The following is a 25,115-nucleotide window of genomic DNA, read 5'->3' on the forward strand; positions in this document are numbered from 1 at the left end:
TTATCAGCGAGAATTATAGCTCCGATACTAGTTACCACTGTAGAAGCTTAGAAATAATGCTTGATTCAGAATCAAGTACTCGAACCTAGTACAACATACATTGTTTACAAGCATGACTCAGACACTGTAACAATATTTATTTATTACTTTTCTTGATTTTTGCCTCACTATTATTCACGAATGTGCGACCGAAAGTATTCAATATCAAGTTTCTGCAGAAATTTTGGATTTTGCGTGGTTTTATTCCTGTCTAAAAACTATTCAGGTTCGCGAATCATCGACTTATGAAGACGAGAGTCCGGTCAATTTCGTCAATCCGGGAGCGTCAATGTTCATCGCCTATAATCCATCGGCCCACCATTTTCAAGCTCTCCCAACTGCTGTCAGGTAACAGACTTGAATTCAGCTTGCGTCATTGTAACAATAGTAGCCCTGTTGTTATTTGAGATGGTCGTTTCGTAGTTTTGGAACTAAAATATGTACTTGTAATATGGCGGAAGTCTCCAAGACAGAATACTGTCTGATTTATTTAGATACTTCATATCGAAACAAACCCGAATTTTTTCGGCCGACACTCGTCAGGAACAGAGCTGGGAAATTTTTAGCTTAACGTAAAGAGATTACAATCAAAATTATAGATGCGCAGTTTTTTCCAAATTTACATCATTCAATTGAAAAACTTGGAAATTGAATTAAAATCCAATTGGAACGAAATACAGAAGAAATCCAGTTCTGATAAACACTAGAATTGCTAATGTCTGCAAACCGACCTCGGCCTGTTTTGCACGTTACAGTTCTTCTGTAGTATTTTCTGGAATACCAGAAACTACATTAGAATTAAAATGATACCTCAGAAACATTTCACAAACTAGACTACGATTAGTTTTCCGGCATTTCCCTCTGTCTAATTAGTTTACTCGCACAAGTTGATTTATTTAGTTGTCCAGGTCTGATCAAGGGGTAATTGTCAGCAACTAGTGGAGAATTCATAGCAACTTTGTATGGCAACAACCGTGTCACCAATACAATATTCAGTTGTGTATTGTAGTTTAATACCTTGCTGCAGACTGTTACACGCTACTCGATTTTCAAAATGCTCAACTAGAACCAGAGCTAAAACTAGACGTTTTTCATTCTCCAAGTCCACAACTAGAATTGGAATTAGAACTGAGTTTTCAAAATGCGCGACTAGAACTAGAACTAAAAGTACTCACTTTTTGAATTCCGCAATTAGAATTAGAACTAGAATCAACTAGAACTAGAACTCAATTTTCAAAATTTGTATGTTAAATCTAGAACTACTCACTTTTCAAAATCCAAACTAGACCTTAAGCTGATCTCTTTTCAATATCCGCAACTAGAACTAAATTACCCACTTTTCAAAGTTCTCAACTAGAACTACAACTAAAACTAAACAGTTTTCAAAACGCGCAACTAGAACTAGAACTACTCACTTTTCATATTCCGCAACTAGAATTAGAACTAGAATTACTCAAGTTTCAAAATGTGTACGTAGAACTAGAACTGCTCACTGTTCAAAATCCAAACTGGACCTTAAACTAATCTCTTTTCAATATCTGCAACGAGAACTAGAACTAGAACTACCCACTTTTCATAATTCTCAACTAGAACTACAACTAAAACAAAACAGTTTTCAAAACGCGCGATTAGAATTAGAATTGGAACTACTCGCAATTTCAAAATCCGCAACTAGTACTAGAACTATTACTACTCTATTTATAAAATCTGCAACCAGAATCAGAAATGCATAAAAAACCAACAGTTAGTTACCGTAGATTAACTAGATTGATAATATGTAGAATTCTTCTTTGATGAAATGCATTGTAATCTGCAGATATCTAACTCGAACGCTCTATGGACACAATATCAACACCATAACACCTTAATTATGTTCAGGTCACTGTTCAGAACAGTCTCTATCATCCAACCAGACATGACAGCCATTCTGAAGGCCAAATGTACAGCGGTTGGATTGCGTTCTCCGAAATCGTTGGCCGAACGTTTGAAGACACTGGCCGATCTTGCGTATCAACAATTGCCAAGACCTAACTCGACCCACCACGAAGTATCGTTACAGGCCTTGTTGGCTGCGGTGACTTTGGCAGCTCAACGGAGAAGAGCGAGGGTATCGTATGCATATTATCATATTTGAAAAGTGTATTCGTATTAAAAGGAACCCGAATATATTCGGCTGACACTCGTCAGGGGTAATGGTCAGCAACTAGTAGAGAATTGGAAAGATCGTTGTATATCAACAATCGTATCACAAAATATGATCTCACCTGTATGAAATTCCATATAATCAGAGAGAACAGAGGTCTTGAGCTCAATGCACTATTTAAATGGTACATGAACATTAGGGTTGTTCAGATTTGGGCAATTTTTTGGAAACTCGTTTTGCGTAATTCCAAATGATTGTTTAGTGCATAAAAACACCTCTAAAACCGATTTTGGTCATTTTCATCGCGGTCTTCCTTGCGCGCAAAACCCCCAAAGACCCACAGGCCAATTCTCCTTACTAGCGACGATTCACCATTGCTGGTTTGAAACTTTTGTGAAGTTTGCGGTAGAAAACGGCTGAGTAGAGCTGGGAAACATCAGGTTGAATCATCTTTTTGACAATTGAATTTACCTACATTCCTATACATGCCAAACGCGTTTCACCTTCCCGTATTTGGTATAGGTAGCCGGGTGGTAGGCCTATGTATGAACGAATACAGGCATTTTCAGCCGGTTTTAACTCTGTAAATGTTAATCAAAGGCATACTGTATATGAATATAATTTCACCTTTATAGTAGCTCCAATTCACCTAATCCTCATCAGGTTTGCAGTATCTAATAAGTAGGGCCATTTAAAGTCATTAAAGTCATATTTTTTTCTATGCATCAGTAAGTCGTGAAATCAATTTTAACGCGAAAATCACGGCCCTATGAGGTATATTAAGAAAGTTATAAAGTCATATAAAGTCATATTTTCCTGGTTAGGTCATATTTGAGTTATAAAGTCATATTGTTGCATACGGTACTTTAAATAAAAAGTGTCAATTTAAGCGGTGGAGCAATTAAGCACTAAGAAAGTATAAGGCAATTTCCGATTAAATGAAGGCAAGCTGTAAGGCAGGGCTGACCAACCTTTTCAGCCAAAGGGCCACATTTGATTGACGAACTATTGCGCGGGCCACTGGCCGTGCCAGGCGCGAAAATTTTTCGAAGTTCATAATTCAATATTATTGTCATTTGACTATATTGCAGGCCTGCTGTAGGCTATATCGCTGGGCTCAGTTTGAAAGGAATGGGCTATTCGGCGCCCGGACATATCGATATCGAAAGCTTCGACCAAACATGCGTCAATCATTTTGTGCCTAGGTTTCATAGTCGACGGTCTTTCTGCGAGCGCAAACGCAAGGTCGCATATGTTGAACGACACTTTGTCTCGTAATCGCGAATATAGTTAGACTCAATCTGATGCATTAGGCGTTCTTTCAATTTCACAAAGGGGTAACAATATTAAAAGCAAGAAATCGAGTGACAACATGTAACGTGAAGCGTGTAGAAGTTTTTTACTTTCGATAAATCTATCGCAAATTATTCTGCTATATTGTGGTGTACGAAGATCTACCAAAATGTGACTGGCTCAATGACCTGCCAATGCGTCGGAACTGATATTTTAGTCATCACATCTCCAGTGTGCCGGCCAGACTAATCAAATTTTTGGTTGGCCTTGCAAGTTCACAATCTGTGCAATCCATTTTTGTTAATATTACTAATTTCGGAAATTAGCTCGCGGGCCGCTCAAAACCTTCTTGCGGGCCACATGTGGCCCGCGGGCCACGGGTTGGCCGGCCCTCCTGTAAGGTTAGCTAGCATAACATTACAGTCATAGACCTATGAGGTCACACATTGCATTGTGTTGCTATAAATATATATATATACTTTTCCATTAGATTGCTACACAATATGTTTTACTTCTGTGCGCTGAAGTAGGACGTCATTTGAAGTTCAGTCAGTGGGTAGGCAGGTTAAAAATCTCTATCTTGGTCTACTTATATACAAGTACATTTGGATTTGAATAAAATAGTATTTACGGTGGTCACCACGATAATAAATAATTAAAGAATTGGTCACTGAAATATGCCTCCACTACAACAATATTTCAAACTTGATACTGAAAATGGAAAGTTGTACGTAAACCATCAGAGAGGCTAATGCTGATCTAAATGCCCTTGATATCAGAAAAGATTCGCTTGAGCTCAAAAATTACATTAAGAAGCGAGTGGACAAAAACGATGTGAAACAAATTATGGATCCACAAAGGCAAGACATTTCACCAGCTGTATGCAAAACTGCAGAAGTGTCAACCCACATCAGCGTCTGTGGAGCGCTCATTTTCATTATTAATGTCATTTTCCAAATTGTCACTTTGAAGACTCCAACATTCCACACAGCATGAAACTGTACTACAGCAGTGGTTTAAAATAAAAATGCATGCGTATTACTGCTATGTTGTGTATGTTTTACTCGTCAGTTCCATGAGTGAGGTTGGTTACATGTAAAAATACACTATTTTCACATAAAGTCATATAAAGTCATATTTTCCATAAAATAAAGTCATATAATTGATTTTTTAAGGTCATATAAAAATGGCCCTACTAATAAGTCTGAAAGAAAGTTGACACCCCCCCCCCCCCACCTCCGAACACAAAAACTCAGGCCTGTCCTGTCCAAGACGTTGTCACAGTAGCGAATACGGCCAGAATGCAAATCTCAAAAGCTCACGACACTAGGCTTCTTCTTAAAAGATCATGACAGTTAAGTCTAAATGGGGGTCCTGATCCTCAACTACCAATGCATTCTGTCAGAAAACGTCCACGGTGTTCTTACGGAAACAGAAACAATAATCTCAACACATTTTAGTCATTGTCGTCACCCACTATGGTATGTGCTTACAACTGAGTTAACATAACTGAGTTAACATAAGAAAAAGAAATCTGGCACAGACTATGTTTTTGAAACTTGATGAATTTATTGTAAGGAAATTTGCATTATCAAACTTGAAAAGCAGAATAAGGCAAACACAAATCCGGACATAGTAGGCCGACCATTTACGTGACTTGAGACAATTGTGAAAGATGAAAATACAGTTATTATCATTGAAGAACATGTTGAGAATTAGGTAAGTATAAAAACAAAAAGTGGATACCAACAGGCTCTAGTCTCATGCAGGCTTATAGGATTTCAGTGTGGATTTATTGAAGTTGTGATACTTCTGACGGTGTAGCTCAACAACTTGCAGCCGACTTTTCTTTTGGCGCTCATCATCTGTGATGATCGAAGCAAAGTCGGTGTTGAGTTTTAACTCCTCGTTCAGCAGCGTCATTAACGACTTTGACATTACTTACAAAATGGCTCATTTCATTGTATGATTTATACTGAGGCCATTGTTCCACAGGCTGATTCAACCATTCTCCAGAACACTCAAATTCGTTGAACAATTGCCATGACTGAGGGCCCACTAAATCAGCCAAAGTGGTGTTATCCTCTATAGTCCTTTCTGACGAGAGAATGGGTGGCCCACGTCGATAAGATTGCGGTTTTTCAACTTTCAGTAGGCGGCTTGCAATGCTTTTTCTGGTATCGCAACTTACTTTTTCTGAGAACAAGGCATAAACCACAGGTTCTTCCACAATGTACCATGGATGCTTCTTCAACTTATTGAGAGCAGATTCAGCAACATCTTTATCGGTAGTTGCGTAACCGCGTATCTCCTGAATGGACCGCAAGTCGTTTACCGGCGCGTCACGCCCAATGCTGCAGTCCAGCCAAGCAGGAACATAGAATAAGCTTAGAAACAAGTTCATGCGTTCCAGTTGAGTCGAGCAAATACTGTAGAACTTGGCATAGTGTGGGTAACTTGGAGTGAATAATACACTCAGATGAATATCCAATCAAATAAGAACCAGACTTCGATCTTGTTCTTGGTGGGTCCGACACAACCTTTCTCCGCTTTGTTTCAGACATTCTTCTTCAACCAAATTGTAGCCTACCAGCAAATTGGATAACTCAGTATTTTACAGTAACACTAAAATTGAGGTAAAGATTACTGACATAACTTATTACATACCTTCCAGTAACATTTACTAGCTTAACACCAGCTGGAAATATCTGCGCAATTGCGCATCTGTTCTCGAGCTCGACTCACAATCATAACACGATCGATGGTGCTTCTTCGGTATACGATTCATAACAAACGTGCAACCAATACATGTTTCCCATGAACACGATAGACCGGTTCTGCATGGTATAACGAAGATACATCTGGCATTTATAGGACTGCATTTCATTACAGTTATAAATACAGATATATTTCCCATCCTTACATAGCCGTCTTGAACTGATAACTTCACAAAGCTCCAAACCAGTGACACGGTCAACACTACAGATAAAGATATGACGTAAACACTCTGGTGGATTGTCAGAAGTAAGGAGAATTGACTCGTGGGTCTTTGGGGGCTTTGCGCGCAAGGAAGATCGCGATAAAAATGACCAAAATCGGTTTTAGAGGTGTTTTTATGCACTAAACTATCATTTGGAATTACGCAAAACAAGTTTCCAAAAAATTGCCCAAATCTGAACAACCCTAATGAACATGAACAATGAAAATGAATTTTGATGAAAGTCGACTCCAAGGCACACAAAGGAAAGTGTGTTTGGCTTCTGATGGCGCAGAGTGCTTAAGCGATCTTGTCACCCCATTTATTCAAAATTTCATGCTGGTAACGTGATATTTTGTGATACGATTGTTGATATACAATGCTCTTCTGAATTGTCTACTAGTTGACGATTCCCCTGGCGAGTGTCTGCCGAAAATATTCGGGTTCATTTAAATAGCAACATACTATTCAGTTGTATATTATATATATATAACTCTTACAGTTTTAGAATTTAGTAATTATCATAAAATATTTGAAAGTTCGAACCAGTAGAAGCAAAGTTATTTGAGTTTCTGGGATTGCCCACCGTCAATGCCATTTTTTCAAATCTAAAATTTATAACCGTAATAACTTCGCTTCTACTGTTTGGAATTGAGTCAAATTTGATTTACATAGTTTCTGTAAACAGCGTATCAATTTCATGGGTAGCCAGTAAAATTTGAAAAAATTAAAAAATTTATTTTTAAATAAAACCAAAAGCTCAAAACTGTATGAGATTTGCGATTACCGACGGAAAGCGATTCAAATTTGGTGTGCATCGGTTTTTTGAGGCAACCAGACCATTTAATCGCCTAGCAAGCAAGATTTGGAAAAAAGTTTTTATTGTTTGAACGGAAGCTAAAACTACTTTTCAAAGCGCTCAGTTGTGTTTGGTCAAGTCTCACTCCCCACTTAAGTGATGATGTTTTTAGACGACTTTCACCTCTACCTGAACAGATTTTTAGGCAAAACCATTCACTTTTACGCTTTTCTCGTAGGTAACAGAGTACTTCTGATTTTTTGAAGTATTCTCACTCCTTGCTCAAGCGGTGATGTTTCAGACTAATTCCACTTTTGCCAGAACAGTTTTTTAGACAAAACTTAACCGTGTACTTTTGTTATTAATTGGAGGCAATAAACTTACCGTTAACACAAAAAGACTAACTACAATTCAAATACTTGAGATTTTTCAAAAAAGATGTGGACTTCCCATGATGCAGAACGTGTTAGGATCTCTTTTTGTGACAATTACATTTGTAGCATGATTCAAACTTACCCAAATAATAGCCAAACTCTCTAAAATGAAATAATTTTACCTGGAAATTATTCACGTACAATTGGAAAGGCAAACCCTACTTGTGGGCTCACTACTTTTTTACTGAACGCGCCTTTATATAATTATAGGATGAAAGATCGGAAGCGATGTCCCGTTCCGATACTGTGGTTGGATCGCGAAACGACGCTGATGCCAAGATGTCTCGTTCCAACAGCCAGACGTCAGTCAGGTGAAATAATATTTGCAAATTACAAATATACTCCGCTGAGCACGCTCGAATAGAAAATTCACAGCTCTACCAAATTGGATTAGAAATATAAAGAAATATAAATAGAAGTATAGAAATATAAATAGAAGTATAGTTTCACATTTTTCACTAAATTAGATTCGACTTAGCATTAATGAATTTGAAAAAGCTTCAATTCAATTTTGAATCTAACAAAAATCATGCTAACTTCGTATAAAAGCAGAGCTGATTCTCATAACCAAGAGAATGAGAAATGTCTGTACAGCCAGCTTGGTTCATTTCGCTCAATGCAGTTCTCCTGGAGCATCTTCAGGAAAATGAGAACGAAAAATGAGAACATAGGAACATTTCACAATTGAAATTAGTAGTAAATTTCTGTCATTTCGCTAAAATCAGTCTCATTAGAGAACTCGAATGATCTAGTTTTTCAAGTCTGCCACTGAATTTGTTCTCTGCCTTTATAGACAGCAGCCATCGCCCGTCGTTGTAACAAACGCGCCCAGGGTCCAACCGCCTGTGCCAGAGAAGATATTGTCCAAGAAGACAACGATGACCAATACTCTGACAGGACAAGCTAAGATCGACCATGGTCTTGTAGTACAAGTATGTACATTGGTCTTTCGCAAGTCTAACTCAGAATTACTGTATAAACCTGCCAGATCTGTAATTAAATTAACTGACGAGGTACGGAACTTCAATATACAATTGAATAACATCTTGCTCATGAAATAAACCCCCGAATATTGTCGGCTGATACTCGTACGGGGTGACCGTTAGCAATCAAAAAGTGTATCACGTCACTAGCATAAAAAATCTTGAATTATCGATGCGAACCGATGGCTTAATCTCAATGTAATATTTTATGTTTATACACGTACTTCTGTTGGCAGAAACTTGGTTGCCGAATTTTCATAAAAGCTGGTACATTTTCCGTTTACATTAGCTCAATTTGCCCATTCATCAAGTTTGCAGGCATCCATCTATTCTGTGCTGTCTGCGCACATCTTTAGTGTCCAAATAGATTGGCCTATATATAGTATATTATATTTTGCAAAACAAAAACCATCGTTCGTGAACTCTGCCTTATTTGCAGTGTAGACATGATAATTCATTGTGTCATTATTTCTTAATCTTGCATCATATTTAAACTGCTACAACAGGCCTTGATTTTATTAATGCCTGTATTCAGAATGAAAATAGCCCGGACGAGTATGAAATGGGACACGTTTCCAACAGAATTTGTAGGCCCACCTGAAAAATAATCCACTATTTGGATTTTTGAGACTGAATTTTGACAATGAAATCCTTGATTTTATAGATAAGTACCAAAAACATGATATAGGCCCAGGGTGGTAACCAAGTCACCGGACAATTTGACTCGAGTCTAGTGTATTTTACGAAAATGACTGGAGTCAAATCAAGTTAACGAAAAATTGCGAGTCGAGTCATTATAACCCTGTATATGCCTACATCGAAAGTATTTTATATAATAACAGGCCATCATAGAGACCATCTCGCCTGGACTTAGCCCTTACGAAACCACCATCTTCCATCACATACTGAGAGACACCTTCAGCGGTATTCCGATGGTGAAAGAAATATTCGGAAACGCGCCGACCATAAGACCCTCTGCCGAGATTCAAAATCACAGCAACCATTCGTTCAGACCGGCCAGTATACGCAGAAAAGAAGTGGTGCTGGAGCCCGTGTTGTCGCAGGTATGTTGCAATAGATTATATGCGTGTAACTCTAAAATGTCAGGGATTACATATCATGTGTTTCAAATCAGCCACATATTTTGCAATATTGAAATTGTGCTGACATAGCAAGCCTGGCTTAGTTTTTGAAAAATAGTGACTTTTTCTCGTTACCCAGATCCAGCTGTAACTTTCAATTACTACTCAAATTTTCTGGGTTCTGAATTTACTTTTCCAAATTTACTACATTTTGTATCGGTGTCAGAGCATTTTAAATGTACCCATTGTTTTTTTATCACTTGATTTTGACTTGATTGTTGCCTTATCCCTTTACCACAGTTATTGCTGTATCAGACACACAGTTGTTTTAGAATATGAAAAATGAAATGTCTTCTATCTCCATTCACCATATTCTATCGTCAGAAATGCTGCTATATAGATAGAATTTGATGTATACTAGAGGGAGATATATATCTTACGATAACAATGCCAGTATTGTTAGTTATTTTATAGTTAATAATCTTTTTCTTGTTTTTATACCAAAACGTATATCATATAGACTAGCAATAATAATGGAATAATATCTCTCCAGGTCGCGACAGAAAAAGGTTTGATTCCAGACTCCGCTTGGCTATCAAAAGCAACCCAGCTTTACCAAACCGCCGAGGCCCGCCAAGGCGTCGTCCTGGCCGGACCTACAGGGTCTGGCAAGTCCGCGTTGTTGTCGGTCCTGATAGATTCTCTATGCAAACTACCGCACAACCCGTCAGGAAGGACTATCAGTCCAGGGATGTCGAACCATAAGCTGCAGAAACTGCATCCATTGACTGTGGACGATTTGACCCAGATGTTCGGGCAGACTAACGCGGCCCACGAATGGTCTGACGGGATTTTGACGTACGCTTGGCGTAAGGCTAACAGGGTGAGTATGAGATATAACATTGTCTCTCAATTGTATATTCAATAGTATATTGAAGTTCAATACCTCCAAGAAGGTCTTCAGACATTGCGGTTGTTCAAATATAACTTTTGTTGCAAATTTCACTGGCTAATCGATAAATTTTTATGTCGCAAAGGATGCGTAGTAAATTTGTCTCAACTCTAACCTGTTTTGGGTTTAATAACGAAAAGATAATTTACATAAAAAAGAAACAGTGCCTAGCGAATTCGGCTTAATTTCGACCTGTAGAAGTTATTACTGGCTACCTCATGAAATCGTTGCATAATTCGAACTTGTTTTGGATTAACTATAATTTTTTTACAATTTTCGTTTAAAAATAACGATCTATAGCAAATTTTTTTCCATTCCAACTTATTATTATTAATATAGCTAAGTGGTTAATTTGGGATAAGTTTAAAAAAATATTTCAATTTCTTTGGTTACCCCATCGAATTGTTAAGTTGCCTTAAAAAAACAAGTTGTCACAAATTTATCTTAATGACGACCCGTAGAACCAAAGTTGGATTTGGTTAAAACATTGGGCTGTTTTTTCGAATTTTCCTGGCTGCCCCCTGAAATTGTTAGGTTGGCTGAAAAAAATGACTCGTAAAATATTTGGCTCAATTCCGACCTGTAAAAGTAAAGTTCTTGGAGTACAAAATTGGATTGCATAAAATAGCTCTTTCTAAAGGAAATTATGTCACTTCGCTATTCCATAAAATTGTGGCTTAGTGCAGTGTTTCTCAACCGCCGGTCCGCGGACCGGTGCCGGTCCGTGACGACATTCCTGCCGGTCCGCCAGACATATTAGAATTTTATACTTTAATTTCAATATGCAATGTTGAAAGCTTGTTCATTGATAAAATAAATAAAACATCAAATTTTAAACTGATTCATAACTTCCTTAGGTAACATTAGGGCTGAAAACATGTTCGATTTGACTTAAAGTTCAAGACGTGTCATTTGACGACATGCGAGCGACAAGTACACAGTACAGATACGAGCCGACTCATCGCTAAACAGCGCAGTTTGATCATTGGTTTTCGATTCATTCATTTTGTGAGGACCGTAATTGGGGCACCACAAACCGCCCAATTGGAGAGGGGCCGAGCTTGAATAGGGCTGAAAATGATTTCGCAAATGAACATAAATCATAGCGTATATATTTGAAACTTTTTTTAAACATTTTTCAATTTCTTCTCGCGCTTTGCACGATTTAGTATCCCTAAATGTCTTGCTTATTAGGTGCCCTTTTCTGAGAAATATGGACTGAATTATAGGTATTTTGACATTAGCCATTACCACGCCACGGCGCACCAACACATAATGAAGCTTCTTAGGTTAACATGGAACTCCTAAAGGTGGGCCAAAAATTTGGCCGCGAGAAATTGCTTCACTTGTGAATGATCGAAAATTTTCGCTATTGGCGCGATTAAGCTACGTGAACTCTCTGCTTACGCTGAGTAGAATGGATGTGCTCACAAGTACAGGTGAAAACATCCACCCAACGGTAGGGTCTGAGGGTGAAGCCCCCGGAAGTTTGACTTATTGCCCTGTGGGGATCCCAAGACCAGCGTCTTTGGGGATGGGCTGACGGAGTTGCTTTTTCGGCCCGGTTTTGCGGATGGCCGGTATAGTTGCTGTAATCTGTTTTCCTACAGCATGCATTGTATTCGTATAGGTAGTTGCCAGAGTACCCTGCGTCTGGTGGCAGTGGGCAATGAGCAATGTAGCACGACATCTGGACAACGCATTTTTACCTCGACTCGGCAAACTCACTACCATAAAATCACATGGATGCCATCATGAATATAATTAAATACGATCAAAACCCTCTAAATGTCACTCTCCACCACCATATAATTGCAAAAAACGGTTGCATACTTTACATTTAGGCTTCATTTCAATTTTAAAAGTTCACCGGTCCGCCAGACATTTTTTGAAATTTTACCGGTTGGCGAGGTGAAAAAGGTTGAGAACCACTGGCTTAGTGAATTCTTATTTGCATGTCTTGATCTTCATAATTATCTTGAATCAATGGGCATCGCCACATATTTTGAATTAAGTTATCACCATTTCTTTGAAAAATGTAATTATTATATAGAAAAAATCACTGCAAAACATGTGATTGTAGATGATGTAATTATGAATCTCACAGCATAAGTCCAGGTCGAGTATTGCAACAGTGTTTTTACATTGAGGTGTTTGGATATACTGACTGTTTATGGATGTTCCAATAATTTGGCTAATCATTGCGTGTTTCTTTCGAATCTCTAGAATCAAAGCACCACGTGGCTTTGCTTGGACGGACCACTGGTGTCATCTTGGGCGGACCGTCTCAACGGCGCTTTGTCAGATCAGAAAGTCATGCAGCTAAGCAACGGAGACCGTCTCTACCTGACCGAGAACATGAGAATCGTATTTGAAACGTGCGACCTGAGCAATGCCTCTCCTTCTGTGCTATCACGAACTGTGAGTTAAAGTATTCAGATCTGATTAGTTTGTGTGTGCCTCAAAGTTGAACAATGTACAGATTGTACACCCATTCATATCTGAGTGTTTCGAATTTCAGTCCGGTATTAAGTTTCCAGTCGAACCGAGTATTCACCTGTTATGACATCATCATCATCATAATTACGATATGAAAGTACCTATCTTTTTTGTTGCCGCAAAAGGAACATAACACCAGGTGCATGACATCACGATTATTTTGTAATTCTTGATCGAAAAAATACCACCGTGAGCTGGCATTATTTTCGCGTAATGGGCACATATTTGGCCTTTCAACATCTTCCTTACTCCTATGACGTACTTGAAATCTCCCTTTGGAATTGAATTACTGAGGTACATGACTTTACCTCGCATTACCACTGACCAATGCATTTTCTATACATTCTGTGATTAAAATTCAGCGCAATACCCATGGTAAAAGATATCATTTTGAATCGCACAGGGATTGGTGTACGTTGATAAAAACGTGCTAGGATGGCGTCCGCTGGCAAAGGCATGGCTCGAACAAAGAAACGCAGACGAACGACGGGTTTTGGAGATTGCTTTCGAGAAAACGTTGGACCCAGTTTGCAATTATGTCTTCCACGACAAGCGGTATGAAATACACCAATATTATTGCTAATGTGGTCATTCTTTGACACCTATCTCTTGTTTCAGTATAAAGCTGCCGGTTTGTGAAGTTGGTTTGCTCACGACATGCTTGACCTTGCTCGGAGAAATGCTAAACGAGCATCAGCAACACATAGGTACGTGGATCCTAAAAACTGATTGTCTTTTAATCGCATAGTTAGACAAGCCGGAAATATTCAGCTTTTTCCTAATTACATTAGAATTAGAATCATAGCTGCACAATCTTTACCTAAATTAGATTAAAATTACAATCGTAGCTACACAGTTTTTTCCAAAATAGATTAAAATGAGAATCATAGCTACACAATTTTTTTTCCAAAATTAGAATAAAATTACAAATACTGAATTCACAAAAAATATAGCAATTCAATTCAATTCCTAAATATAACGAATTAGTACTGATCATTTTTTAAACTTCGAAATCTGTGTTTGGAGTTGCATTTTTTTGCTATAATTAGTAATTGCATTATGGGTTGATTTTGATTTCAGAAGTCGGCTGGTGCGCAGAATCACTTTTGAAATTGTTCTAGGCTAGCTGATAAGGTTGCGAACTACTGAAATTGAATATCAGAGTATTGTACCTTGAGCTATTGCAAGTACTTGAAGCCATTTTGACTAAATCTCATCAGGAGTCAATAAATTTGGCAGAATGAATGCATTGTTTTTTGTGATATTGATGATCTGTCTACTAATTGCCTATTTCAATGTGAGAGTAACCCACAAAGAACATAATGCCAGTTCTACATCACATAAAGATGATTTGGTATATTTCCGACCATGCCTATTTCATTGCACTTTGTGACAATATTGTGGGTCTATCACGACTTCACCGATACTTAATGCTAGAATCATTTAGTTCAGCCCTGGTGAATGTTTGACAAGTTATTCCTGAAATACAACCTGTATCATTCTATTCCAGGCGGAGATTTGCACATCGAAAGATTGTATTTGTTCTGTCTGGTGTGGGCGTTTGGTGGTCTACTGGAAGGAAATACAGTCAAGACCTTCAGTGACCAGCTCAGACAATTGTCCTCAGCGTAAGTGTCAGCGTTGGTCAGTCCCATAGTATTCAAACTTGCCCAGCTTCATCAAATGAACACATCCTTTATATTAACTCCATATTTTTACAACTAAATACCAGCTGTGCACGAAAATGGTACCTCCAATCCAACAGGCGTGTTTAACTTCAGGAAATACAAATTTCCAGTGAACTCCGATGGCACTCATAAATCAGCGCAACAGTGCTAAACACTTGGAACAATTGTAGGCATTTCGATCTAATCCATCGAATCAAATTTCTGGAATTATCTAATAGCCAGAACCTGTCACAGTGCTTAATTTGTGCTCTCTATCCAGACTACCCGATTACGATCATGAAATCTCCGTGTTTGATTACTATGTCGATGAATCAGGCGAATGGGACACTTGGATTGCACGCGTGCCAGAAGCTACTTACACTGGCTCGACAGACATGCTGGGAGAGGTAAGGGAACTGGATTTGTACTGTATTTACCTCTATATTCTACACGGCATAGTGTTAGAGTACATCTACATCTGGATTTGGCTGAATTCCGAGCGTTTCCTGAAATTCAGTTCGCTGAATCTTTTCTTGAGATTAGTTTTTTGATTTATGAATTTGTCCCATTAGTAATATCTTTCACAAATATTGGTAGCAAAAGTTTGTTAGTTTGTTAGGTGTCATACAGAGTTGGGATTGTGTAATAGAGACATATGATTTTATCAATAGCTATGATCATTACCCAGATTAGTTCACAAACTGCTGTTATTCCTCATAGATAGGCTACGTCTCAAATTTGAAGCCAAATGTTATAGAGGTGAGAAATATGATACAATGTCCATGTTGGTGAGGTAAAAATAAACATTCAGCTAGCAACATACGTTTTCGGCTAATGATATTCCTTACTATTTACTGTCAGGACTGTAATACGAGTGGTTAAATACAATTCGGATTCTGCTGATTATGATTTTTTGATCCAGCTCAAGAGTAGTAATGAATTTTGATCGAAGCTCACTGACTTTTAAGGTGTTTGTGGACACGGTGGATACAATTCGAACAAGAAGCCTTCTGGAGTTTGCGCACATGGCCCGGAAACACACTTTAATTGTAGGAGATACAGGAATTGGAAAAACTGCGTTAATCAACGACTTCCTCGACACCCAAGGTAAAGTTTGTGTCCCCCTTTTCTGTGTCTAGTTCATGGGTTCCTAACATGGGGGCCATGAGCATTTTTCAGGGGGTCATGAAGAAATTTAGAACACATTTATCATATCTAAGGCTACTCTGTTATAACAAATGAAATAAATTAATATTAAGATATTAGTACAGCTATAAGCCAGATTTATCGATATTTATAACTCAAAAGTTGCACAATCGCAATTGGGATATAGAAAAAACAAGCTTGACCATCACAGTAACTGAGAAGGTTATGTAATAAAACTAATTAATGTACTATCATGTTTATTGTCTACCATTTTAACTACTATCTACTGTGTAAACAAGAATTTTAAATTAAAACAATGTACCCAATTTATTTTCAATGAGTTGATAAATATAGGGACGGCATTAATTTTTTAAGTTTCAAAGGATGCCACGGTTTGAAATTGTTGGAAAATTCTTATATTAGGCTTTTTACTGAAGCATTTTTACACTTTTTCAGACAAGCAGTTCAGTATCTTGAGGCGGTTGGTCTTCAGCCAGGCGTCGACTGCGTCTCAACTGCACAGTTTCATGCAGAATAATATCCAGCACAGGCAGGGATTCGTCTACGGCGCGAGGGATGGTAAATTTTTGGAGGTAAGAGAAAGCGATTTTGCTTATATCTGTGTCGGATATTTGTTGTATTTGGGTTTTTAATTAAATGACGATTAGCATTAAATTAGTCTACTTCATTGTTATTGTCTATGCACGTATTTAGAGCGAGAGTTGCCGGCATCTTCAAATACCTAAATACGAGTGAAAGTGACATTGCGAAGCATATACTTGAGTTGTTGTGGAGATAATTTCATTAAAACCATTGCCATTTTTATTATTGACTCTCAAATACCGTCCTCTATTGTCGGAAATTACCGTAATCACGTGTTCCGTTTATTTTTAGGCTTTCATTGATGATTTGAACCTGCCTCAATGCGATGGAGATGGCGTACAGCGTTGTAATGAACTTCTGCGATCTTTGGTGGACGATCATACTTTCTGCAAGCTGGACAGGCCGTTCGAATGGAGAACCATCGAAGGACTTGAGGTATGTACCGAACGATTTTAAAAAATTAGAATAACGTTTCTCAACTATTTCAAAAGGTCAAGATTTTTAAATGTGTCCAAAAGGTTGAAAGCCCATGTTCCTAGAGAACAAAAAATAACGGAATTACAAATTGAACCCTAGATAATACTATTTCTAAATGCAATCTCTGTAAATTCGTAGCATTTCCATTCCCGATGTCCTGTTCCAGGTTTTAGCGACCATGTCTGTAAACGCATACCGTACCGGCACCAACCTTGACCCGCGTCTGCTTCGTCACTTTGCCGTGTTCCGATTGCGAAGCCCCACGACGACGGACACTCAGAAAGTGATTTATTCCGTGTTGGAAGCCAACATGTCCGAAAAACCTCTCTCTCAAGAAATACATGATTTGTTGTCACTTGCAAGCAGCAAATTGCTGGATCAGTTGAAGCTGGCTCTCACGCCGAGGTAGAGCTATTTTATTTGGAATGTGCTATATGCAGACGCTACATATGAACATATCAACCACAAATATTTGCTTGTAAGACTAGTAGCTATCACTTACCGATTAGGTCATAATTAGAGCATTCTCAGCTTTGCAAAATTTGATAAGAATTGGAATGATAGCTACACGGTGAGTTTTTCCAAATAAAATTAGAATTAGAATGATAGCCACGTATTTTTTTCAAAATAGAATGAAATTAGAAAGATTGCTACCCATTTTGTTTTCCAAATTATAATAAAATTAGGAAGATAGCTACGTTTTTTTTTCTTCAAATTATAATAAAATTAGAAAGATAGCTAAAGTGTATTCCAATTTTAGCCCTGTGCCCGGGCGTCAACACTACGCCTTCTGTCTCCGACAAGTCATCAAAATGTGCCAGTGCTTCAAACGCGTCGACGAGGAAAATCGCTCCAGCGAAACGTACATGTTCTCCTTCTGGAAGCACGAAATGCAGAGGTTGTTTGGAGATCAGCTGTGCCGTAACGCGGACGTATCTTGGTTTGAACGCGCTATGGAAGCGGTAACGAAAGAATATTTTGGACATATCAACGTAGCAGGGAACGAGGATGATGGCAAGAAAGATGTGGAATCGCAGCCTGCTTACTTCACCACATTTTCAGGTAGGTTATTCCACGTCTAAAATCGACCAAGTTTTTAATTGTAAACTGTGCCTCTATACGTTAAAGCAGCTGTACGTGGCCTTAAGTTGATGAAACTCTTTGGAACCTACGAACTGGTTTTAGATGTTCTTAACCCTTTCCCCGCGGGTGGATCCCCTAGGATCGATGCAAAGTTTTTCACAAACACGCTTCAATCAATTAACGACATCTTGCGTTGTAGTGGTCATAAACGGTTACAGTTATCGTCTATAAATGGCTATTTTCAATGCGCATACGAAGAGCTTTATATAAATCATTGCCTTACCGCAAAATCTGTTCAAAATGCAGGTTGAATACAGAAAAAATTTCCTGCAAAATACAATGTGTAGCTCAGTTCGCCTGAATGAACTCTAATCTTATAATCCCTTATATCTTCCGTTCTACACATTGTAAGCAGACACAGTTGTCATTTTAGAGTAGTTGTTAATCGCAAGAGTTCATTGAAACCATAATATCGGAAATTAGTTGGATAGAACACGCTTCAAATTGGTGTGAAATAAAGCAATATTCTGTTACGTGAAAAAATGCCGCACACATGTCAGCATTGCCGCATAAGGCCATATACATTCACTTACGATTGCCTTCTACAGTTGAATGTCACACACATAGTTAGATGCAGTCCATAACACTTCAACAAGATCAGTATCACGAAGGTTGGTCTGATATAAGTTACCCAACGCCAGTGCTACATAAACGCTACAGACATGGGTGTGTAAGCTACGCGACTGCCTGTAATAACAACATCATACAGACAGTTGAATCATCCGTTTTATGTGTTATACGAAGTTACTGTAGACTTCAATGAATAGATGTTGATCATATGTCCATATACTGACGAACCTGTATCCGGACATTCGATGTGTAGAACACGTTTCAAATTGATATGAAATGTAACAACAAGAGAAATCGCGCGCCTATGAGAAGTGTCAAACAAGGCAATATATTTACTTACGATGGCCTTGTGTAGTTGCAAATTGCACATTTTGTTAGTTATGTGCGATCAATAGTATCTATAAGATCAGTAACATGGATTTGGACATATATAACTGGACCAGGCAAAGCCAAATAAACACGAATTACAAGGCGCGTTGCCTCTATCGCGATGACGTAATCAGCGGCGGCCGTGAGTAATGCTTATAACGAAGACTTTCCTGTCGCGGTACGCGCGACTGCGTAAATGTATCAAGATCAGTAATGTCTTGTTTGAATGCCGAAATTGATGTGTAAGACAACCACGTGGTCATTCACTATGGGAAGGATTATGTATCATGTCACGTGAAAACGAAAAACAAATTTCTCTTTCACTTCTGAGAAATCGCGAGACTTGTTTGAATACCATCGTCACCTCTCTCGTCTGAGCCGTCCGAGTAGCTCAGTTGGTTAGGCTGCTATTTCCTGATCACGGCGATATATTGCGCGTCGGTTCAGGCTTCGTTGTTTGCATTTTATAAACTTTTTGGTTAATGCATTAAAATTTGGCCTGGAGGCCGACCGCGGGAGTAGGGTTAAAATGCCACTGTTGAAACTACGACTATAAAACTACATCATCCTTTATGAGATCTATCCCTATTTTCGAATTATGTATTTATTTTTAGTCGTCAGCTAGCTTTTCAGATATTTACTAGACCAGATGGCAATATGGTGTTGTGATTAGGGCCTGGTGGTAGTGACGGCATATTCCTCTAATTGCCCTCTCCCCAAACTTTGCGGTTGGGCGTTCCACGCAAACACTCAAAAAATACTGGGTCCGCGTCCTATTTAAGGTCAAGAAACACTGATAATTCGAGGCTTCCTCGCTACAACCAAATTAATTCACTGAGACTGTAATTTTTGATGTTCAAATAATTCCTAATAAAAAGAGCACGTACTTTGGAGGCTCGGTCCTATTAATAGGTAAGGTATAATTTCGTCAATAACTATTGAATAATATAGTAATGATTACCAATACCTATTTCTTTTCATAAAAACAAGCTTTCATGAAATTTGCAATTCTTGTAACATGTCTTCTTTATAAAGCGTTTTCCTTGTATTAACTGTGAAAGGCCGTTTCAGTCGTTTCCAAGGAGCACCATCGTCCCATCTCGTCTCAAGCAAAAGAGAACAAAGTCAAGCTTTATCCCCTCGCTGAATTGCAGGCCGTGTACGAATATCTGCAGGTTTGCATTAGCCTAATTGTTCTAAACTTATCGCAAGTCTTGAGTGATTTCTGTGAATTATTTAGAAATTATTTTCCGAAAGACTTTCGGAGGTATAGAACTTCAATATGCTGTTTAATAATATTATAATCATAATTAATCAGCCCGAATATTTTCAGCTGACACTCGTCAGGGGTATTCGGCAGCAACTAGTAGAGAATTGGAAAGAACATTGTATATCAACAATCGTATCATTAAATACGATGTCACCGGAATGAAATTTCGAATAATGTGGCAAGCAGATAGCTTATGCTCAATTCCATATTTGATTATACGACTGTTAATCTGAAGAGCTTCTTGGAGGTACAGAACGTCAATATGAATATATACTATTCGACTGTTAATCTACAAAGTTATTTTGAAATTTGTGGCTAGTTGTTGTAATTTAATACTATAAATGCATGAATTCTGCTATCACGTACGTACACTCTCTCGCTAATTGTCTGTTTCATTTCAGGCTCATGTGACGCAGTATAATGACGACCAGCAAGTCACACAAGATTCCATCACCAGACTCATGCTCAGTGACGACGCCCTTCTGCATGTGATTAAAATACACCGCATGTTGTCATATTATTATGGGTAAGTAAATGATTTCAAATTATGTTACATAATGATATATTGAGCATGGCCCAAAATTTTGATACGTTTGCCGGGTAAATAATGCTGTGATGAATATTTATAGGAGAATGGGTGCTGTATTCTGCAAGTAATTGAGTTTAAAAAGTCAATTAGCTTGATATGTCAGGTTTCATTATATCATTTCGTTACATGTGCTGAAAACATATGTGTGTAAAATATTCCGCTTGCAGAAAATGACATGATTCCGATCTGTTGAAGCTAAATTCTGTGATTACCATGTTTTTGCTGGGTGATTACCGTAACAGACGCTAATGGCCCCTAAATATTCTGATTTTCACCTTGTAATATAAATGATATTGGTGTGTTTTACTACTTTCGCCACTCCTAGCATTTTCATTCTTTTTAACATTCATGATAATTCTGACTTATCAACGTTGATAAGGAAATGTTCATTAATCTCGATATTGATGTTGTGTATATTGAAATCTGAAAAGTTTTACAAACATTGCTAAGTTACCCTGATTGACCTTTCAATTCTAAATTTTTATCATCACTCAAAATCCAACGGAACATTTCTAAACCCAAAATTATGTGTGTAGCCATCGATTTAATGGATTAGAGTCAACTAAAATGAGTTCTAAGCACAATGCGCAGTATTGTATATATCATCTCAATCGGCCATTCTTCTGATATGAACCCTGCAGTTTTAGCAGCTATGAAACAAAACTGCTTCATGCGATCTACCCTAGCTAAGAAAATCTTAAATCAGATTATCATTATCCTGTTGCAAATTTAGAGGTTTTAATGCTATAACACGGTATATTGCGATTTCAATATTATGAGACTAACTGATACAAAATTTTTCATTCCACAGTGGCAGCATGACCATTGTAGGAGCAGTTGGTTCCCATCTGTCCAACCTGACAAAATTGGCTCTGCATGTGGCCGGACTCCAACCGTTCAAAGTGGACGCCACCAGGCCTGCTACGTTCTTCGATAGCCTACGTTCTGCCGTGAGGATTGCAGGGACAGAGGGAGTGCCAGTTGTGGTTGTGCTTACAGCAAGGTATATTTGTGGATATCCAGCTGTTTTAGCGGGTGTGGAATAAAGGTTTGTATTCATAGAGAGTTGTACAATCCGATCTATCTGGACGCCATCAACAGTCTTCTGATCGCCGGGGAATATCCTCATCTGTTTTCAAACGATGAACTCGAAGGATTATTGCAGGTAGGGCACTTGCTATTATCAGGGTTGTAATGACTCGACTCGAGTCTGACTCGAGTCACGATTTTCTTTGTATTGACTCTACTTGGAGTCGAGTCATCGCGCATGAATCGAACCAAGTCATATGACTCGAGTCTCAGACGGCCAAGACCGACATTTCATTGTCATTTCGAAGAGAAGTGAAGTAACCGCACCATTGGGATTTCGTCTATTGGTACTGGTACTTGAAAATGCGACCAGAAACTGCTAAAAGTGGCTATAAATTAGTATAATATAAATGCGAACCATTCGATATATTATCAAACCGAGCTAAAAAAGTGGGTTTAACAAGACTTTATTTGGAAACTGAGCACTCATCACAATGACTTGGATTCAGACTTGAGACATTATACCATGACTCGGACTCAACCCTCTGGTCGCTGACTTGGAATTGACTCGGTGGTGAATTGAAAATGACTCGACTTGACTCGAGTCAAAAACGATAAAAGTGAAATTGACTCGTGACTCGGAGCCGTGTGACTTGGTTACCACCCTGGTTATTATGCAGCAGTCAATTACGGTTAGGTTAGGTTGGTTTGGCTAAAAAACACTGCCCACCGAATCGCATGAATTTTACTTGTGAAATCCTTGTAAAAACTATGTAAAAAGAACTGTTTCCCGTTTATTGAATATATTATATACTTTTTAGTCACTGCTACCCGTAATTGAGTAGAAATGTATGGCGTTACTTCTACTTTGTTAGTGTAATTACACAACGAGGAATAACTAGTTATCCAAGTCTGCAGGTAAGTAAGGAATTGTGAACCAACAAGGATTCCTGTCAGTTAGCAACTAGCTTATAAACCGCACTAAAAGCAAACTGAATATTTTTATTTTGACGAGCATATGTTCATTGTAATTGACTACGTCATGTTTGCATTATGATACAAATTGTCTGCTAACAAATGCGTGCATTCTTATTCGTTAGGTCCTGAATCCGATATTACGAAGGAGTCATCCGAACATGATGTCGGATCCGATGAAATTTTTCGTGTCTCGAGTCAAATGTAATCTGCATATCGTATTGAATCTGCCTCCTAATCACCATCTGCTGGAGAACGCCTTGCACTCCTATCCTGGAATATTAACGGAAACACAGGTTTGATTAGTTTAAATTTAAATTGTGTAGCTTTTGGGACTATTTAGTGCAGCGGTCCTCATCTAGGTTTGGGGATAATTGAGTCCCTGATTGATTTGATTCTGAAATAGAATGCCATTTCTAGATCACATTATAGTTTGGTGTGTTATATCTCTAAAGTCATGGACAAGCCTTCACCCTCAGGTATGTTAGTCATTGAATTGATACTGTGACATACAATTGAGGATGAAATTGAAATATATTTGGCAGACTGGCATACATGGTGGGACAAAACCAGAATTGTATAAACTATCTATCTCGTTAGTTGGAGGCCAACTAAGTACTGCTTGAGTACTTCTAGTTGTAGTTCTCATTGCGAGTTCTGAAAATTGCGTAGTTCTAGTCGTAGTTCTATTTACTTACTTTGAAAATGCAGTAGTTTGTAAAAGTCTGGACAAAACAGGAACTTACTTCTGTCCATTTCGAAACGTTCAGATCATCTGGATCCGAGACTGGCCGAGAGAAGTTCTTATTCAGCAAGCGGAATATTTTATCATGACCGAAAACGTGGCAAAGGAGGCGCAGCAGAAAATCAGAGATTTCATGCCGATGGCGATCGCTAACATACACAGGTAATGTTTAGTCGCAGAAAATAGGATTTTTAAACTTGCATGTTCTCATTAAAAAAAGGTTACATTAACTTTGACACTGCCATAGGTGATGTTGTGTTATATTTAAAGCGATTTTTGTATTGTTTATTTATGATACTACCTTCCCTGCGTTATTATTATTGTCACCAATCAATAGTTTAAAGATATTACTCTTTTTAAATTCGAAAATATTGCTACGTTTTGTGGGAATTATGGCAGTATGTCTGAATTTCAAAATAATAGCATATCAGTATTGTTAATATTACATTGTTGCGGGCCTGCATTAATGAAGCTTTAAAATTATTGATTGATAAATTATGCTCATGCTGCACCGATATTTCAAGATTTTATGTAGGCCTAGTATATCATCAATTTACCTATCAGAGATGTACTGTAAGTACAAAGTAGACATTGGATCCAAGTTTTTTCATAATCCGACATTTGTCCCGGCTATATCATGTCAGCTATTTAGACATTAATGATGTCAACGCTAATACTTCTTTGATTCGGCCTATCTACGGTATTGAATTTTTCAATAGAATATTAGTTATAATAGTATGAAGACAAGAATCCTAACCCTAACCCTAACCCTGCGACAACACCAGAGATTGAATTGAAATTGGAGCTTTGCGAGTAATCAAATAATAAGTTATCATTATGTCAACAATTCAGTATCCTTTGTTGATTCAAGCCTCACCCTTTTGCTGAAATGCAAGTCCACATATAGTCCTAATTTCAGGAAACTTCTAGGATTCCTTGATGGTTTAATACCAGAATTTTGATGTCTTGTTCTTTTATTATTCATACTGACTGATTTCTTGAGAGCTGGATACCTATACACTCGAATTTTTGTTACAGCCTGACTCTAAACGAATGCAATCAAGCTCAATGGCGCGGAGACACGAGTCCGACCATATCTGTCACGAACACGAGTGTGCAGACCAAGAAGGATAAAGAAACCATCAAAGTAGAGAAATACGACTTACCAAATCTGCCGTACTCAAAGTCAATCTTGTTGGAACGCATCAATGTTTTGCACAGGTAAAGTCGTACTTTCTTACAGACACAGCCTCTTAGAAGTACAGAACTTCAATGAACAATTGTATAATATCTTCGTATTGATATGAACCCGATTATTTTCGGCTGACACT

General features: G+C 38.1%; 1 protein-coding gene across 2 annotated transcripts in view; it reads left to right on the forward strand.

Moving 5' to 3' along the window:
• Window positions 1-25,115, forward strand: part of LOC145452809 (dynein axonemal heavy chain 5-like) — a 104,205-nt gene that overhangs the window by 44,560 nt on the left and 34,530 nt on the right. For both annotated transcript variants that reach the window (XM_080330948.1, XM_080330949.1), the window contains 23 exons: window positions 266-387; window positions 1,918-2,146; window positions 7,896-7,996; window positions 8,479-8,617; window positions 9,511-9,732; window positions 10,304-10,633; window positions 12,929-13,123; window positions 13,605-13,756; window positions 13,820-13,908; window positions 14,712-14,829; window positions 15,149-15,275; window positions 15,837-15,975; window positions 16,471-16,607; window positions 16,909-17,052; window positions 17,261-17,499; window positions 17,855-18,156; window positions 20,248-20,351; window positions 20,848-20,972; window positions 21,847-22,038; window positions 22,098-22,200; window positions 23,165-23,335; window positions 23,810-23,946; window positions 24,823-25,005. In XM_080330948.1, the coding sequence (XP_080187074.1) occupies window positions 266-387; window positions 1,918-2,146; window positions 7,896-7,996; window positions 8,479-8,617; window positions 9,511-9,732; window positions 10,304-10,633; window positions 12,929-13,123; window positions 13,605-13,756; window positions 13,820-13,908; window positions 14,712-14,829; window positions 15,149-15,275; window positions 15,837-15,975; window positions 16,471-16,607; window positions 16,909-17,052; window positions 17,261-17,499; window positions 17,855-18,156; window positions 20,248-20,351; window positions 20,848-20,972; window positions 21,847-22,038; window positions 22,098-22,200; window positions 23,165-23,335; window positions 23,810-23,946; window positions 24,823-25,005 (3,800 nt within the window). The remainder of the gene's footprint in view (window positions 1-265; window positions 388-1,917; window positions 2,147-7,895; window positions 7,997-8,478; window positions 8,618-9,510; window positions 9,733-10,303; window positions 10,634-12,928; window positions 13,124-13,604; window positions 13,757-13,819; window positions 13,909-14,711; window positions 14,830-15,148; window positions 15,276-15,836; window positions 15,976-16,470; window positions 16,608-16,908; window positions 17,053-17,260; window positions 17,500-17,854; window positions 18,157-20,247; window positions 20,352-20,847; window positions 20,973-21,846; window positions 22,039-22,097; window positions 22,201-23,164; window positions 23,336-23,809; window positions 23,947-24,822; window positions 25,006-25,115) is intronic.

The sequence above is a fragment of the Botryllus schlosseri genome, chromosome 12 (assembly GCF_051294905.1).
Source record: "Botryllus schlosseri isolate E-star chromosome 12, Bs_hap1, whole genome shotgun sequence".
NCBI lineage: Eukaryota > Metazoa > Chordata > Ascidiacea > Stolidobranchia > Styelidae > Botryllus > Botryllus schlosseri.